At 43.2% G+C, this 15,326-nt stretch overlaps 1 protein-coding gene across 1 annotated transcript in view; it reads left to right on the top strand.

Moving 5' to 3' along the window:
* Positions 1 to 15,326, top strand: part of GNAI2 (G protein subunit alpha i2) — a 155,988-nt gene that overhangs the window by 82,699 nt on the left and 57,963 nt on the right. Inside the window, exon 3 of the mRNA XM_070738779.1 lies at positions 4,554 to 4,695. Coding sequence (XP_070594880.1) covers positions 4,554 to 4,695 — 142 coding nt within the window. The remainder of the gene's footprint in view (positions 1 to 4,553; positions 4,696 to 15,326) is intronic.

The following is a 15,326-nucleotide window of genomic DNA, read 5'->3' on the forward strand; positions in this document are numbered from 1 at the left end:
AAAATTATGCTGCTGATGTTTGGTAATTTGTTACTGAATTTCACAAACATGAGCCTCTGGGGACTGCAGAAAATAGAACTGAGGGCTGATGTGAACTAGAGCAGCTTTAAAGTGGATTATTCGCTGGGCTATTGTACAATACGGTGGAGTTCTTTCCATAGTGAGCTTCACTTGGCTTCAGTTTGTTACTCGACCATATTGTTATTAAACCATATTACAGAGAAAAGTGATTATCAGCACCATACATTATAATTTAAAAGCTAAAGTAAAACAGTGTTCTGAAGCAGGTGTTTACCATCTTCTGAAACATGCATACTAACATTAAGTGATAGTTTGATTGGATTTATAGAGCCACCCTACTCAAAAAATACAGATATATAAAATAAAACAATGACCCTTCAAATAATCGAGAAGAAAGGAGATTCCACTCAATGAGATCCTATTTGGATAACACCAGATTTAAATGGCTTTTCTAAATGCAAGCAAAGCCGGGGAGCCTATTGTATATTGGATGCAATGGTTGGGGAGGCCATTCCAGAAAACAGGGGCAGCCTCTGACATACAGGTGAAACTCGAAAAATTTGAATATTGTGCAAACATTCATTTATTTCAGTAACTTAAAAGGTGAAACTTAATATATGAAAGGTACTCATAACATGCAAGGCAAGATAGTGTAAGCTGTGATTTGTCATGATTGTGAGGATTATGGAGGACATCTCATGAAAACTCCAAATCTCCCATCTCAGAAAATTAGAATATTGCATGTGATCAATAAAAAAGGGTTTGTACAATGAACAATCAACACAGACTGTGAAAGGTTTACACTGGATCTCAAGCATTTTGCAGTGTATGCCTCTCCATTCTTCCTCCCTACTCTGGTCCTTGGTTTCCAAATGAGATGCAAACGTTTCCACAGTCTGTATTGATTGGGGGAGCCATGTCATCTGCTAGTGCATGCCATCTGCCGTGTTTCATTAAGTCCAGGGTCAACGCAGCGTCTACCAGGAGATTTTGGAGCACTCCATGCTTCCATCCGCATACGAACTTTATGGGGATGATGACTTAAATTTTCCAGCAGAACTTGGCACCTGCTCACACTGACAAAAGCACCAAAACCTGCTTCAATGACTGTTGGATTACTGTCCTTGATTGGCCATCAAGCTCGCCTGACCTATACCCCAAAGAGAATCTATGGGGCATTGCCCAGACAAAGATGAGAGACATGAGACCGAACAATGCAGAAGAGTTGAACGCTGCTATTGAAGCATCCTGGTCTTCCATACCAGCTCAGCGGTGCCAGAGGCTGATAGTGTCCATGCCGCATTGAGGCAGTAATTGCTGTAAAAGGGGCCCAAATTAAGTACTGAGTACATATGCATGCTTATACTTTTCAGAGGTTTGATATTGTTCAGTGTACAATACTTTTTTTATTGATCGCATGTAATATTCTAATTTTCTGAAATGGTGGATTTTGGGTTTTCATGAGTTGTATTTATTTATTTAGTTTATTTATTTATTGGATTTGTATGCCGCCCCTCTCCGTAGACTCGGGGCAGCTAATAACAGTAATAAAAACAGCATATAACAATCCAATATTAAAACAGTTAAAAACCCTTATTATAAAACCAAACATACATACAGACATACCATGCATAAAATTGTAAAGGCCTAGAGGGAAAGAGTATCTCAGTTCCCCCATGCCTGGCTGGGGGTGGGTTTTAAGAAGCTTACGAAAGGCAAGGAGGGTGGGGGCAATTCTAATCTCTGGGGGGAGTTGGTTCCAGAGAGCCTTCTCCTGGGTCCCGCCAAGCGACATTGTTTAGTTGACGGGACCCGGAGAAGACCCACTCTGTGGGACCTAACTGGTCACTGGGATTCGTGTATCTCATAATCATTATAATTATGACAAATCACGGCTTGAACTATCTTGCCTTGCATGTTATGAGTATCTCTCATATATTAAGTTTCACCTTTTAAGTTACATTACTGAAATAAATGAACATTTGCATGATATTCTAATTTTTCGAGTTTCACCTGTACTCCCTAAGTGCCATGAGATGACAAGGTTTGAAAGAAGGAATTTGGGCCATATTCTCCCCATGGAAGCTGTAGAGCAAGCAGATACTCTTTGAGAAGTTGGCCCCACAAGTAACCTAGCATTGTGTCATGTCAGGCTTTAAAGCACATTGTATTGCATTCAGAAACTTATAGGGAGTCAGTACTGCTGGTTAAGTCATAGTATCACATGAGCATAACACGTTGTATAACTGCTCACATTGTTACATTCTAGATAATCTGAAACTTCCAAATGGTCTTTCAAGGGCAGCCCCATGTATACATAGTTCTCAATTTACATCCATTCATTTAATAACCATTGGAAATTATGATGGCCATGGACAATGTAGTTTATAAGCTATACTTAGATTTCCAAGTGTGACAACATTCCCCATAAACATGTGAATGAATTTCAGGTCACATTTATGACAGGTGGCATCATCCTGCAGAGTTGTGATTTGCAATTTTTTTTGCCAATTTCTAACAAAAACATTCATTAGGGAAGTTGGAATCACTTAACAACTATGTTTCACAACCACCATAAAGTTTGTTGTAAAATTGGGTTTGATTGACTTATACTTGTAACAACATATGATAAAAATATTTGGGCCCTACTGTGTCGAGGGGTATTTATAGAAATTTATTTATTTATTTATTAATCAGATTTGTATGCCGCCCCTCTCCGCAGACTCGGGGCGGCTCACAGCAATAATAATACAATGTAAACAAATCTAATATTTAAGTTAATTTAAAAACCCCAATTTAGAAACCAATCATACATACTAGCATACCATGCATAAATTTTATAAGCCTAGGGGGATGGAAAGTGTCCATTCCCCCATGCCTGATGACAGAGGTGGGTTTTAAGGAGCTTACGAAAGGCTAGGAGGGTGGGGGCAACTCTGATATCTGGGGGGAGTTGGTTCCAAAGGGTCGGGGCCGCCACAGAGAAGGCTCTTCCCCTGGGTCCCGCCAAACGACATTGTTTAGTTGACAGGACCCGGAGAAGGCCAACTCTGTGGGACCTAACTGGTCGCTGGGATTCGTGCGGCAGAAGGCGGTCCCGGAGATATTCTGGTCCGGTGCCATGAAGGGCTTTATAGGTCATAACCAACACTTTGAATTGTGACCGGAAACTGATCGGCAACCAATGCAGACTGCGGAGTGTTGGTGTGACATGGGCATATTTAGGAAAGCCCATGATAGCTCATGCAATATTCCAATCAGGAAGTGATTAAGACTTGCCAATCTAGGAATAAGTACATTTGGTATATAACAAACAATTGTGCAAAGGCCCAGCAACCTCAGCTGCCCCATACACTTTGAGTAAGAACTGTGAATATACAGTGATCCCCCGGTTATTGCGTCCCCAACCATTGCGAACAGAGTAATTTGCGATTTTTGAACCCGGAAGTCAAAACACCATCTACGCATGCGTGCCCTTTTTCTATGGGCACGCATGCGTAGATGGGGCCCGGCAGATCAGCTGCTGGGCGGCTTCCCTGGGTCTTCCCCCTCTTGCTGGCGGGAGGGCGAGCAGCGGGCATCAGCAAGGAGTTTCCCCACCGCCCACGCAAACTCCTCGCTGCCGCCCGCCCTTCGCCCGCCCACGCCGTTCATTCTCGCCGCTTTTGAGCTGAGTCCTGAAGCGAATTCGCTCCCGGACTCAGCTCGAAAGCGCCGAGAGCCAGCGTGGACAAGCCGTTCGCTGGCGCTGGCTATCGGCGCTTTTGAGCTGAGTCCGGAAGCGAATTCGCTCCCGGACTCAGCTCGAAAGCGCCGAGAGCCAGCGCCCCCCGGACCCCCAACCCGGGTTTGGGGGGCTGCTAGGAAGCCCCCCATGCCAGCGGCAAACAGCCGCGCCGCCCCCAATCTTCGGCTCCTTGCTAGCGCTGTGGGAGTAAAAACACCATCTGCACATGCGCAGATGGTGTTTTTACTTCCGCAGTGCTACTTCGCGAAAACCCGCTCGTTGCGGGGGGTCCTGGAACGGAACCCTCGCAACGAGCGGGGGATCACTGTAAGTGAACCCCCAAATTCTGCACCAAGTCTGAATGAGAAAGTGTCAACACTGTTCAGAAAAGTGACAACATTCCAGTTCCTGGATATGTAGAACTCAAAACCCATAACTGCTTAGTGTTGGCAGTGTTGCATTTCAATTATTTGATAGTAGTTCCCCATTCTAACCCTCGCAACCTCGAGATACTGGGACAGAACCTCAATAGCTTCACTTGGACAGCTGGCAGAAATGTTCAATTGCGTATCATCAGCATATTGTTGCTGATGATACTCCTTGTTCCTGGTCTCAGGCACATTCTTATTGCTAATTGTGGGTCAGCTCAGGAATGGGCAAAAACAGAAGGCAAACTCATTTCATATTAGTGACATTACATTATAGAAAAGAGTCTTTCATGAAGTATTTTATATAAAATGTTAAATCCTTTTTAGACACTTGATATGCTGATTTTTAAAATCTTTCCTCTTCTGTTGCTTTCCAGGATTATCCATGAAGATGGATACTCAGAAGAGGAGTGCCGACAATACAAAGCAGTGGTTTACAGCAACACCATCCAATCCATCATGGCTATAATCAAAGCCATGGGTAACCTGCAGATTGACTTTGGTGATCCTTCCAGAGCGGTTAGTTTTCATTTTTACTTCCTTATTGTTTATTAACTTCCTCTGTGGGCATTACATTGTTCTTGTCTAAAATCTTGAGGAGGAATTTTTTTATCCAGTTCCGAAAAATGGTGCTTGTTTTCTGTAAACATTGTTTCCCGGATATGGAAGACTTGTAAATAGCTGTAACTTACCTAGTATAACACAAATTGAGAAGATGAAACTAGTGGCACTTGGCATCTTTTAAATGTGTATTTTTACATAGATCACTGTTTCAATTTAAAAACAATGGATTCCAGGATTTATTTCTTTTGCAAAATCAACTTGGTATACATGTTAAGAACCTGATCACGGAACGAATTAAGTACCAATTAGGAACTTAATTCGTTCCGTGATCAGGTTTTTAAGTAGAAGAGTTCTTAAGTAGAAGCATTTTTTCCCATAGGAATGAATGTAAAAACAAATAATGCGGGCAAACCCATTAGGAAAGAAATAAAAGCTAGAAATTTGGGTGGGAGGAAGAGGTGGAATAAGAGGAGGAGGACACTGGCTGCTGAAGGAAGAAGGTGAGGTGAGGGGAATAAAAAATTCAAAATTTTAAGGCTTTAAAAATAAAGGGACTCTGAGGTGGCGAGGAGGAGCACGTGCCTCCCATACACCTGGTGCGAGGCTGCCTCCCATGCACTGCGCCAGAGAGAGAAACCCAGGGGGAATGGCAGGAAACTGGCCGGGCCTTCATGCCGCTCAAATTTCCTGGGAAATTTTTCCAGGTTCAGGTTCTTAAGTAGAAGATGGTTCTTAAGAAGAGGCAAAAAAATCTTGAACATCCAGTTCTTATCTAGAGAAGAGGCGTTCTTAAGTAGAGGTACCACTGTATTTCTTAAGACCTGATGACATAAATATGATTAAGGGTAGGCAAGGAATTATTTAGCAATTTTATAGCAAGGACGTGTCAAGAATCCTAGTTACTGTGTGTTAACAACTGCTGCCCCATCCACTCTTCTTTCTTTAGATGCTTCTGTATATAAGCTCAATCTTATAAGCCTACAGGAAGTAGCTCAGTGAGCTGTACTCTTTCAGCTGGGATTGCACTAAGTAAAAACAATGTTGTGCAAAGTTAGTTATGTTGCTTGCTTGGTGATTATGAAGTGGCTTTAAGAAAATTGTATCAAACAGTATTTTTCACTCAACAACCCCATGCATACTGACAATACAAAAACCAGCCAATATTTTTGGACATCTAGTGTGGTATTTGCTCAAGTTTTGTGGCAGGGAGGTGGCCTCTTAAAAGGTAGATTAATAACGGTAATTAGTCATGCAGAAAGTGGCTGTTTTTTCTTTCTTTCCCAACACAGTGCTCAAAATGAAACTATATAGAGGAAGGAAGTTCTTTGTGCTGCTCTTTGAGTAAAAAGCTACAATCTAATGATTGGTTTTAAAAGAAAAAGTGGGTTCCTGTACCACATTGTTGCAAACATTAAAAGCTACAGTGGAATGAGTTGATTCAGCACTTCTTGAAAACTATTGGTGCCTCTAATTTTACCAATTACCAATTGAAAGTGTTGTGAAATGGTGATTTGGATAACATTTTGGAAGCTGGATAGAAAGAAAGAAACTACCCATCGAAAGGGTGAATCAATTTTGTTTAGGCGTGTTTTAGAATTCTAAAATATTTTGTTGAGGAGAGGGGGAAAAAACTTGACAGGTCTGCCCTTGCATCACAGTTCCGTTTTTTGCAATCATATGATGATGTAGTTCAGTCTCGATGTCTTCAGAAGTGGAAGCTGGAGAGAAACTGATATAGTTTAGTTATTTGCTCATTTAAGAGTTTTCCAGCTTCTGTCTTCAAAGAATGTAAGACATTTAGTGACTGGCTTCTATCTGGATGGTTTAAGCACTGGTTGCTTTTATAAAATCTTCTTTTTCTTCTCTCTATCTTTGACATTTACCTTTAATTCATTCATTAAGAATTTTTATAATTATTTCATTCTGTCACCCAATGGCAGTCCTAATGAAACAAGGCAATTGATGTTTCCATCAAAATATACATTTGTTTTGTACCATCGGCTAGGAATGTTCATTTGGTCGGTCCCATCTTATGGAACAGTTTTCCCTAAAAAATTAGATTAGCCCCATTCCTCTTGATGTCTCTCAAGGTCTTGTTATGTCACCAAACCTGAGAATCACAGGGAACGGAAGGCATGTCTAAATGGCTCCACTACTGAGGTGGATATTTCTCATTCTCTGTCTAGGGCAGTGATAGCAAACCTATGACGGAGCCATATGTGAGGGCATGCGAGGCATTGCTCTATGTCAGCTCAAGTGTGCATGCGGTTGCTGGCCAGCTGATTTTCTGCCCTCTTTTCAGCCATTTTTACTCTTCATGAAAACTTCCTGAAGCTTGGAGATGGTGAAAAACGGCCCAACAGCCCAACTGGAAGTAGCCTATCATTGGCCCATTTTTCTTCATCCCCAGGCTTCAAGAAGCTTTCCTGAAGCCTGGAGAAAGTGAAAAATGCCCCAACACGTCTATCAGAAGACTGGAGACTTTGGTGAGTCTTGTGTACATGCACAAAGGGGCACTGTGGAGGAAGAGCATTACGTTAATGTTATGGGCATGCCCCCCCACCCTTTTGGCACACAAGTCAAAAAAGGTTCACCATCACTGGTCTAGGGTTTGTATCTTTTGCTTTTAATAATATTTTTTAATACTGATTCTTTTATTTTTATAATGACTGTTTATATACGTCTTGTTTTATCAGATTGTTGTACACCACCTAGAGTTGGTTTTTGTGAGATAGACAACCATACAAATTTTATTAATAAGTAATTATATAAATATTCATTTATTTCTGCAAAATTTAGCTTCTTTCTTAACTAGGCATCTTTCTGATTTGTGACCTATCCTAGCGCATCCTATCCTCTATCAATAGTAGAAAATAAGCACAAAATAGGATCAATTTTTGCAGCAAATATTATTATCTCAAAGCAGTGAGAAGTTTTCAATTTTTACTAAATTATAGCCCAGATTTTGGACAAATTAGTATATTGCACAGTATATAGTGCTAATTTCTGAACTGAGGATAAAGTTTTCTATCAATTAAGTTCCTGTCATGCAGGGAAATTTATTTGGCTTTCCTCTTACTTCTTTTTTAATCAGTGCCTACAGCACAAAGCCCAAAATATTAGTGGGAAATAATTCCCCCCCCCAAGGTTGATAATGCATAGAAGCTTTATCAATCACAAGGTTAGAAGGATCATAGAAAAAGTCAATATGATAATAGAATGAAAATAAATGACAGAACGTCTCTATATAACAAATACAGCATGACTGGGAATCTAAGTCATCATCTCAGAGTTAGTTCAGCACAACTCTTAGATGCAATTTTGTTTCAAGTATAAGCTTGCAACCAAAATATATGACAACACATCATCTGTGTTCTGTAGAATTATGATGCAAGGTGGAAGTTGAAAGAAAAATAGGGCTTACTGGAAAAGGTTTAGAGAAGAGTGAAAATCAAAATTGGGAGTATACGTTATTTCTTTCACTAATAAATAGATACTAAAAGCGTTTCCCCACGTATTAGGGTAAATTTGGAATAATATATTGGGAGAGTATTGTTCCCACAAAGTATGAACTTGTGATAATAGACTTTCATGACCATTTCCCAGTTACTTTGTTTTCATTTTCCTTTTTAAAAATAGGTCTGATCATAAATGAGTAGGGACTTTTTCACTCATTAAACATTTTGGAATTAACAATACTACAGAAATACAGTACAGGGATTGCTTCCTAGGAAAGAGATGAATCAGTGTAGAAAACTTGAATTCTATAAGCTCACTTCATTTTGTGCTAACTTGGGGTGGTTTTTATATATTTACTTACTTGCCTGCCTGCCTGCCTGCCTGCCTGCCTGCCTGCCTGCCTGCCTGCCTGCCTGCCTGCCTGCCTGCCTGCCTGCCTGCCTGCCTGCCTGCCTGCCTGCCTGCCTGCCTGCCTGCCTACCTACCTACCTACCTACCTACCTACCTATCTATCTATCTATCTATCTATCTATCTATCTATCTATCTATCATCTATCTATCTACCGCCCACTCCAAACGGATTCTGAGCAGCTATAAATACATAGCCTGGTTTTTTTTAAAAAAATAAATAAATTGGAACCCCTCTTTCATATTGGAAAAATTTGATAAAAACAAGGATTATACATATTCTAAAACGCTTCTAAACACTAATTTCTGTAAGCAAAAATGGCATCTGTTTTTATAAAATATGCCACATTGGTTCCCCCCACCCCAAGTAATTCACCAAGAAGGAGCTCTTCTCCCTCATGGTGGATATAGCATCCAGGAATGGGTTAAATCCATCTGTTCCCTGATTGGACTGAGTCTGTCAAAACTGCTTAGGTGCCTCCCTTGTTGCTATGCTAACCAGCTTTTTCACTCAGTCACTCAGCGAGGACAGTAGTGCCATTCCCTTCCTCCTATGACCTTTGTGAAAATTGGTTGCTATGAAGTTTGAAGTTTCTTCTTCTATGTCTGTGAGTATATCATTCTTGCTTGACTCAGAGACTGCCTGGGTGATTTCTGGACAGTTGAGCTTCAGTTCAAGCTCCCTCAGGCAGTTGTCAGATCTGCCGGCTATTCTGAGTCTCACTTAGGCATCACTACTCATTTTTCCCCTCTTTGATCTTCTGGAGAGCATGGCCTACGCTATTGACTGTGGGGATCAGATTCGGCCTGTCAATTGCCTGGATGATTGGGTCTTTGATCCTTGCCAGCTGGAGTTTGGCGATTGCGGTGGCCATTTTTAAGTGGCGACAGCAGTCCATCCGAAGATGAAAAGCCACAGTCTTTGCTTCAGCTGAAACTTCCTTTGGCAGGCGAGTGTTGCAGCAGGCCATTAATGACTAAGGCCTCAGCAACAGTATTGCAATCATTGTCAGCTGCCCATCCGGACAGCCAAGTTTCATATGTTCCATTCCTGGATGCTATATCCACCATGAAGGAGAAGGAGCATTGGTCTTACCTGATATGCCTCTTCTAGCAATGGTGGATATGGCATACAGACCCACTCAGTTTAGTCAACGTAGACTGTTGGATTCGGTCTACTGGAGGAGGAAGGTATTTAATTGACTATGGCACAAGGGAGTCTGTCGCTTCACTTCTTTGGACAAAGGACACACCTAAACAGCTTTGACAGACACAGTCCAATCAGAGAGCAGACAGACCCATTCCTGGATGATATATCCATCACTCCTATAAAAGGCGTATCAGGTAAGACCAATGCCCCTTCTGTTAAAACATTATATTGCTTAGATCAAAATTATGTTTGGAGAGTTTGTAGTTGTTGCAGATAATGTTTCATTTTTTTAAAATAGGTTCTACAAAGTCCTGGAGTTACAACAACAACAACTGGGACAATTGCCATCATTAGGTTGTATAGTTATGTGATGACATACTTTATAACCTTATTACAGTGATGGCACTCATAAGCCCATTGCGCCTGCAGAAGATTTTTTTAAAATGTAAAAAAATACTAAAAAGTAGGCATGAAAAAAATTAAAATTAAAGTGCAAGTGAAGTGTTTCCTGTTAGAAACTTTAAATGCAATTTACTTTTCAATTTTCAATTTACTTTTATTTCAAATTACTTTTATAGATCCCAATAAATTCTAAAGAAAGAAAGTATAACTTCTGGAACATAGCAAGAAGTAGAAATGTAGGCAGTATTTAAACAATCAGTTCCATAACTGGTGAGACTTACCGTGTTTCCCCGAAAGTAAGACAGTGTCTTACTTTCTTTTTACCCCCAAAAGCCCCACTACGTCTTACTTTCGGGGTATGTCTTACATTGGAAAAAAATTGAAAGGGTCGCGTTCCCGAAGGCATCTCCCCTGAGTCCAGAAGGGCAGCCGTGGGACAGGAGCCTCGTGAGCCCTTTTCCAAGTTCAACCTCAGGGCTCCAAGCGGCGTGCATGCGTAGAGCCACAGACGCGTGTCGGGGAAGCATGTGTCTGGAGGGGAGGAGCCGCTCTGCGCAGTTGGGCAGCCCCACCTGCCTGCCGGAAAGGAGGCGGGCAAAGGAGGGTGCAGCTCCGGCCGCTCGCCTCGGAGCTGGTCGGCCTCGCTGGCCGCTTGCAGCCGAGCCTCGGCAGGACTCGGTTGCTGGGACGAGCGCCTTCGCTGCAAGCCGCCGCCCGCTCGGCTCGCTTCAGACCAGCGCTGTCCTTCGCTTTGCCAAGCCGGGGAAGAGGCGGTGGCGCCACGGCGAGGCGAAGGCGAGGGGCGCGCGGGGAGCTTGGAAGCGACGTCATCGGGCTCCCCCCCGGCAATACCCCCGTGTTTCCCCGAAAGTAAGACATATGTCTTACTTTCGGGGTACGGCTTATATTAGCCGACCCCCCTGAAACCCCCGATACGTCTTACAATCGGGGGTGTCTTACTATCGGGGAAACAGGGTAGCACCACCAGAAACTATAAATCAAAAACTTATTGCAGATTTTCAGCTTTTTGTTTTACCCAAATCTATAAAAATACAAGCTTCCCGGAATAAGAATTCCCAATTTATTTCACTGGATTTCTTCAGCTTCTTCGATATTTTAAATTTTAACCCCACTCTGTGGGGAACAGACCCCTTTATTATAAAACACTGTGCTTTTTCTGTCTCCCTAACAGAGGGGTTGAAGTAATTCATGGGGATATGCCTTTTGCATCCCAATTTGCAGTCTGGCCATTCATTCATTCATTCATTCATTCATTCATTCATTCATTCATTCATTCTCATTTATTCTGATATAAACCAATGCCTTGATGCTGATAAACTTGTGGTCACAAGGATAGCAAATCATTAGGAGAGAATTTGTTATGCTTTCCCCCAATTGTTTGGAAATTTATGAAGGTACAACAGTGAAGTCTATTGTTTCATAATTGTTAAATATTGTTTCACAATTAGTAAAGTAAATGAATGCACTGCCGATTTCTGAACTATTTCCAGTAACCTAGAATTTGTTTATTTGTAAACAAGCACATTCAAGTATTTTGTAATCGGTACAGAATACTTGCATTCTTTATCAAGTGTAAATTAGCTAACCAGTACCATGGACATAAATTCACGTAGATCCATTTTTCCCCCTACTATATCAAGATTATCTCCTCTACATTGCCTAAATTTAAAGTTTCCTTCTTCATACTGTCATTGTCCCAGAATGGCAAACTGTAACTCCCATTTCCTTGACGGATGTATCTTGACTTTTTATGTACGCTGAGAGCATATGCACCAAAAACAAATTCTTTGTGTGCCCAATCACAGTTGACCATAAATAATTATATTCTGTTCTGTTCTGTTGTGTTCTGTCTGTTCTATTCCTCCAGTGTGCATAGCCAGTGATTCCAAATTGGGAAGGCACCCTTGGTATGAAAAGTAGCTGTTTCTTTAGTGTGTTCTTTGGTGGTCAGATCCTTTTTTAGATTTGCTTCATATTTCAACTAAAATGGTACTCAGAATATAAGAAGTAAATTTTTAAAAGTTATAGTTGAAATTTAAATCACAATTAAAAATTCCATGATACTGAAAAAGAACACTATCTAGGTCTTTCTGGATCAGAATATCTCTCCATAGTTGAAATAAGGGTCATTAGATACATCTAAACTGTTCATCGTTCCCCTCTCCCCCTCCCTTGCTTCTTAAGGAGTTCCAAAGCCTGGTAGCAACTGTCAAGTAGGCTTTCCATTTGACATTACAGTGATCCTCCGCTCGTTGCGAGGGTTCCGTTCCAGGACCCCCCGCAACGAGCGGGTTTTCGCGAAGTAGCGCTGCGGAAGTAAAAACACCATCTGCGCATGTGCAGATGGTGTTTTAAACTTCCGCAGCGCTAGCGAGGAGCCGAAGATTGGGGGGCGGCGCGGCTCTTTTAAAACATCGCCGCCGACATGGGGGGCTCGCTAGCACCCCCCGAACCCCCAACCCGGGTTTGGGGGGGTGCTAGCAAGCCCCCCATGTCGGCGGCGATGTTTTAAAAGAGCCGCGCCGCCCCCAATCTTCGGCTCCTCAGCGGCGAGCGAGCGAGCGAAGCCAAGCCGGCAGCAATGTCGCCGCCGCTGCAGCCAACGCGCGCTACGATCTTCCGGGCCAGCCAGGCTCAGTCACGGAAGGCAGCCGCTTGGCCCGGGATGTTGGGCCGAGAGGAGCCGGGCTTGATCCGCTGAGCCTGGCTGGCCCGGAAGATCGTAGCGCGCGTTGGCTGCAGCGGCGGCGACATTGCTGCCGGCTTGGCTTCGCTTGCTCGCTCGCCGCGCCGCCCCCCAATCTTCGGCTCCTCAGCGGCGAGCGAGCGAAGCCAAGCCGGCAGCAATGTCGCCGCCGCTGCAGCCAACGCGCGCTACGATCTTCCGGGCCAGCCAGGCTCAGCGGATCAAGCCCGGCTCCTCTCGGCCCAGCATCCCGGGCCAAGCGGCTGCCTTCCGTGACTGAGCCTGGCTGGCCCGGAAGATCGTAGCGCGCGTTGGCTGCAGCGGCGGCGACATTGCTGCCGGCTTGGCTTTGCTCGCCGCTGCAGCCAACGCGCGCTATGATCTTCCGGGCCAGCCAGGCTCAGTCACGGAAGGCAGCTGCTTGGCCCGGGATGCTGGGCCGAAAGGAGCCGGGCTTGAAGATCGCAGCGCGCGTTGGCTGCGGTGGCGAGGGCTTGCGATGGAGGGTGGAGGAAGCGGCCATGGGAGGGCGAGCTGCCTCAGGGAGGAGGATCGGGCGGGACCAGGTGGGGGCTGGAATTTCTCCGCCAGGGCGAAGGGCGGGCGAGCGGCGAAGGGTGGGCGAGCGGGTGCTGGGGAGGGCTTCTCGCCCTCCCGCCAGCAAGAGGGGGAGCGAACGGCGTGGGCAGGCGAAGGGCGGTGCGAGCGGCAGCGAGGAGTTTGCGTGGGCGGTGGGGAAACTCCTCGCTGATGCCAGCAAGAGGGGGAAGACCCAGGGAAGCCGCCCAGCAGCTGATCTCCCGGTTGCCATCTACGCATGCGTGCCCATAGAAAAAAAAGGGCACGCATGCGTAGATGGTATTTTGACTTCCGGGTTGAAAAATCGCAAATTACCCTGTTCGCAATGGTCGGGGACGCAATAACCGGGGGATCACTGTATGTCAATATGAATCAGCCTCTTTCAGAGCAATTCTCCAAAAGGTGCTTTCCAAAAAGGCAACTGGATTTTCTTTATTTTTCTTGAAAATGTTTCACTTCTCATCCAGGAAGTTTTTCCAGTTCAAATAACTGGTGGGGAATGAAAAGGGTTTAATATATAAATAAATGGTTTCTATTCCCCATCAGTTAGTTAGAACTGAAGAAAGTTCTTGAATGAGAAGTGAAACATCTTCAAGTAAAACCAGGAAAGTCCAGTGACTTTTTTGGAAAGCAGCTCAGGAAGAGTCATGACCTGAATGACTGAGAACCCCCTTAGACAATTCTGTACAATCATACCTACATTGGGCTTTAGCCTCTTCCTACTGGAAGCCTTGACTTATGACCGCAGTTGAGTCCAAATTTCTATCATTAAGTGAGACATTTGTTTTATGACCTTTCTTGCCACAGTTGTTAAGTGAATCACTACAGTTATTTAGTAATCCAGTTGTTAAATGAATCTGGCTACCCCATTGAGTTTGCTTGTCAGAAGGTCGCAAAAGGGAATCACATAGAAACATAGAAACATAGAAGTCTGACGGCAGAAAAAGACCTCATGGTCCATCTAGTCTGCCCTTATACTATTTTCTGTATTTTATCTTAGGATGGATATATGTTTATCCCAGGCATGTTTAAATTCAGTTACTGTGGATTTATCTACCACATCTGCTGGAAGTTTGTTCCAAGGATCTACTACTCTTTCAGTAAAATAATATTTTCTCATGTTGCTTTTGATCTTTCCCCCAACTAACTTCAGATTGTGTCCCCTTGTTCTTGTGTTCACTTTCCTATTAAAAACACTTCCCTCCTGGACCTTATTTAACCCTTTAATATATTTAAATGTTTCGATCATGTCCCCCCTTTTCCTTCTGTCCTCCAGACTATACAGATTGAGTTCATTAAGTCTTTCCTGATACGTTTTATGCTTAAGACCTTCCACCATTCTTGTAGCCCGTCTTTGGACCCGTTCAATGACCCCCAGGACACAGTAATTGTCATAATTATAAACAATTTGTCAAGCATCTGGATTTTAATCATATCTTCAAGTGGATGCTACAAAAGTTGTAACTTTGAAAAATGGCTATAATCACTTTATTCAGTGCTGTTGTAACTTTGAACAGTCACTAAATGAACTGTTGCACTACCTGTTAAGATATTAATGAACTGGGAGAGCCAATGGTAACAAGGTTAGCCAAGGAATAGGCATAGCAACTAAGTCAGCCAATGGGAGCTATCCACTTTTGAGTCTGTGCAGAGAATCGAAACTGGAACTTAAGCTTAAGGCTGGGTTTGGTTCAGCCTATTCTGTTCTCTGTCCACTCTGTACTCTTGGATCTCTGCTGAAATGAAACTAACTCCTGCTTACATTTATAGTATTTGTAACTACATTGAAGAAGAACTTTGCTAATGATATTGCAAATTTATCTGTTACTATGTTTATAAAAAAGTTATTGAAGCCAGCTGAATTAGTCATCTATGTGTGCT

This window comes from Erythrolamprus reginae, chromosome 2, assembly GCF_031021105.1.
Source record: "Erythrolamprus reginae isolate rEryReg1 chromosome 2, rEryReg1.hap1, whole genome shotgun sequence".
NCBI classification, from domain to species: Eukaryota; Metazoa; Chordata; class Lepidosauria; order Squamata; family Dipsadidae; genus Erythrolamprus; species Erythrolamprus reginae.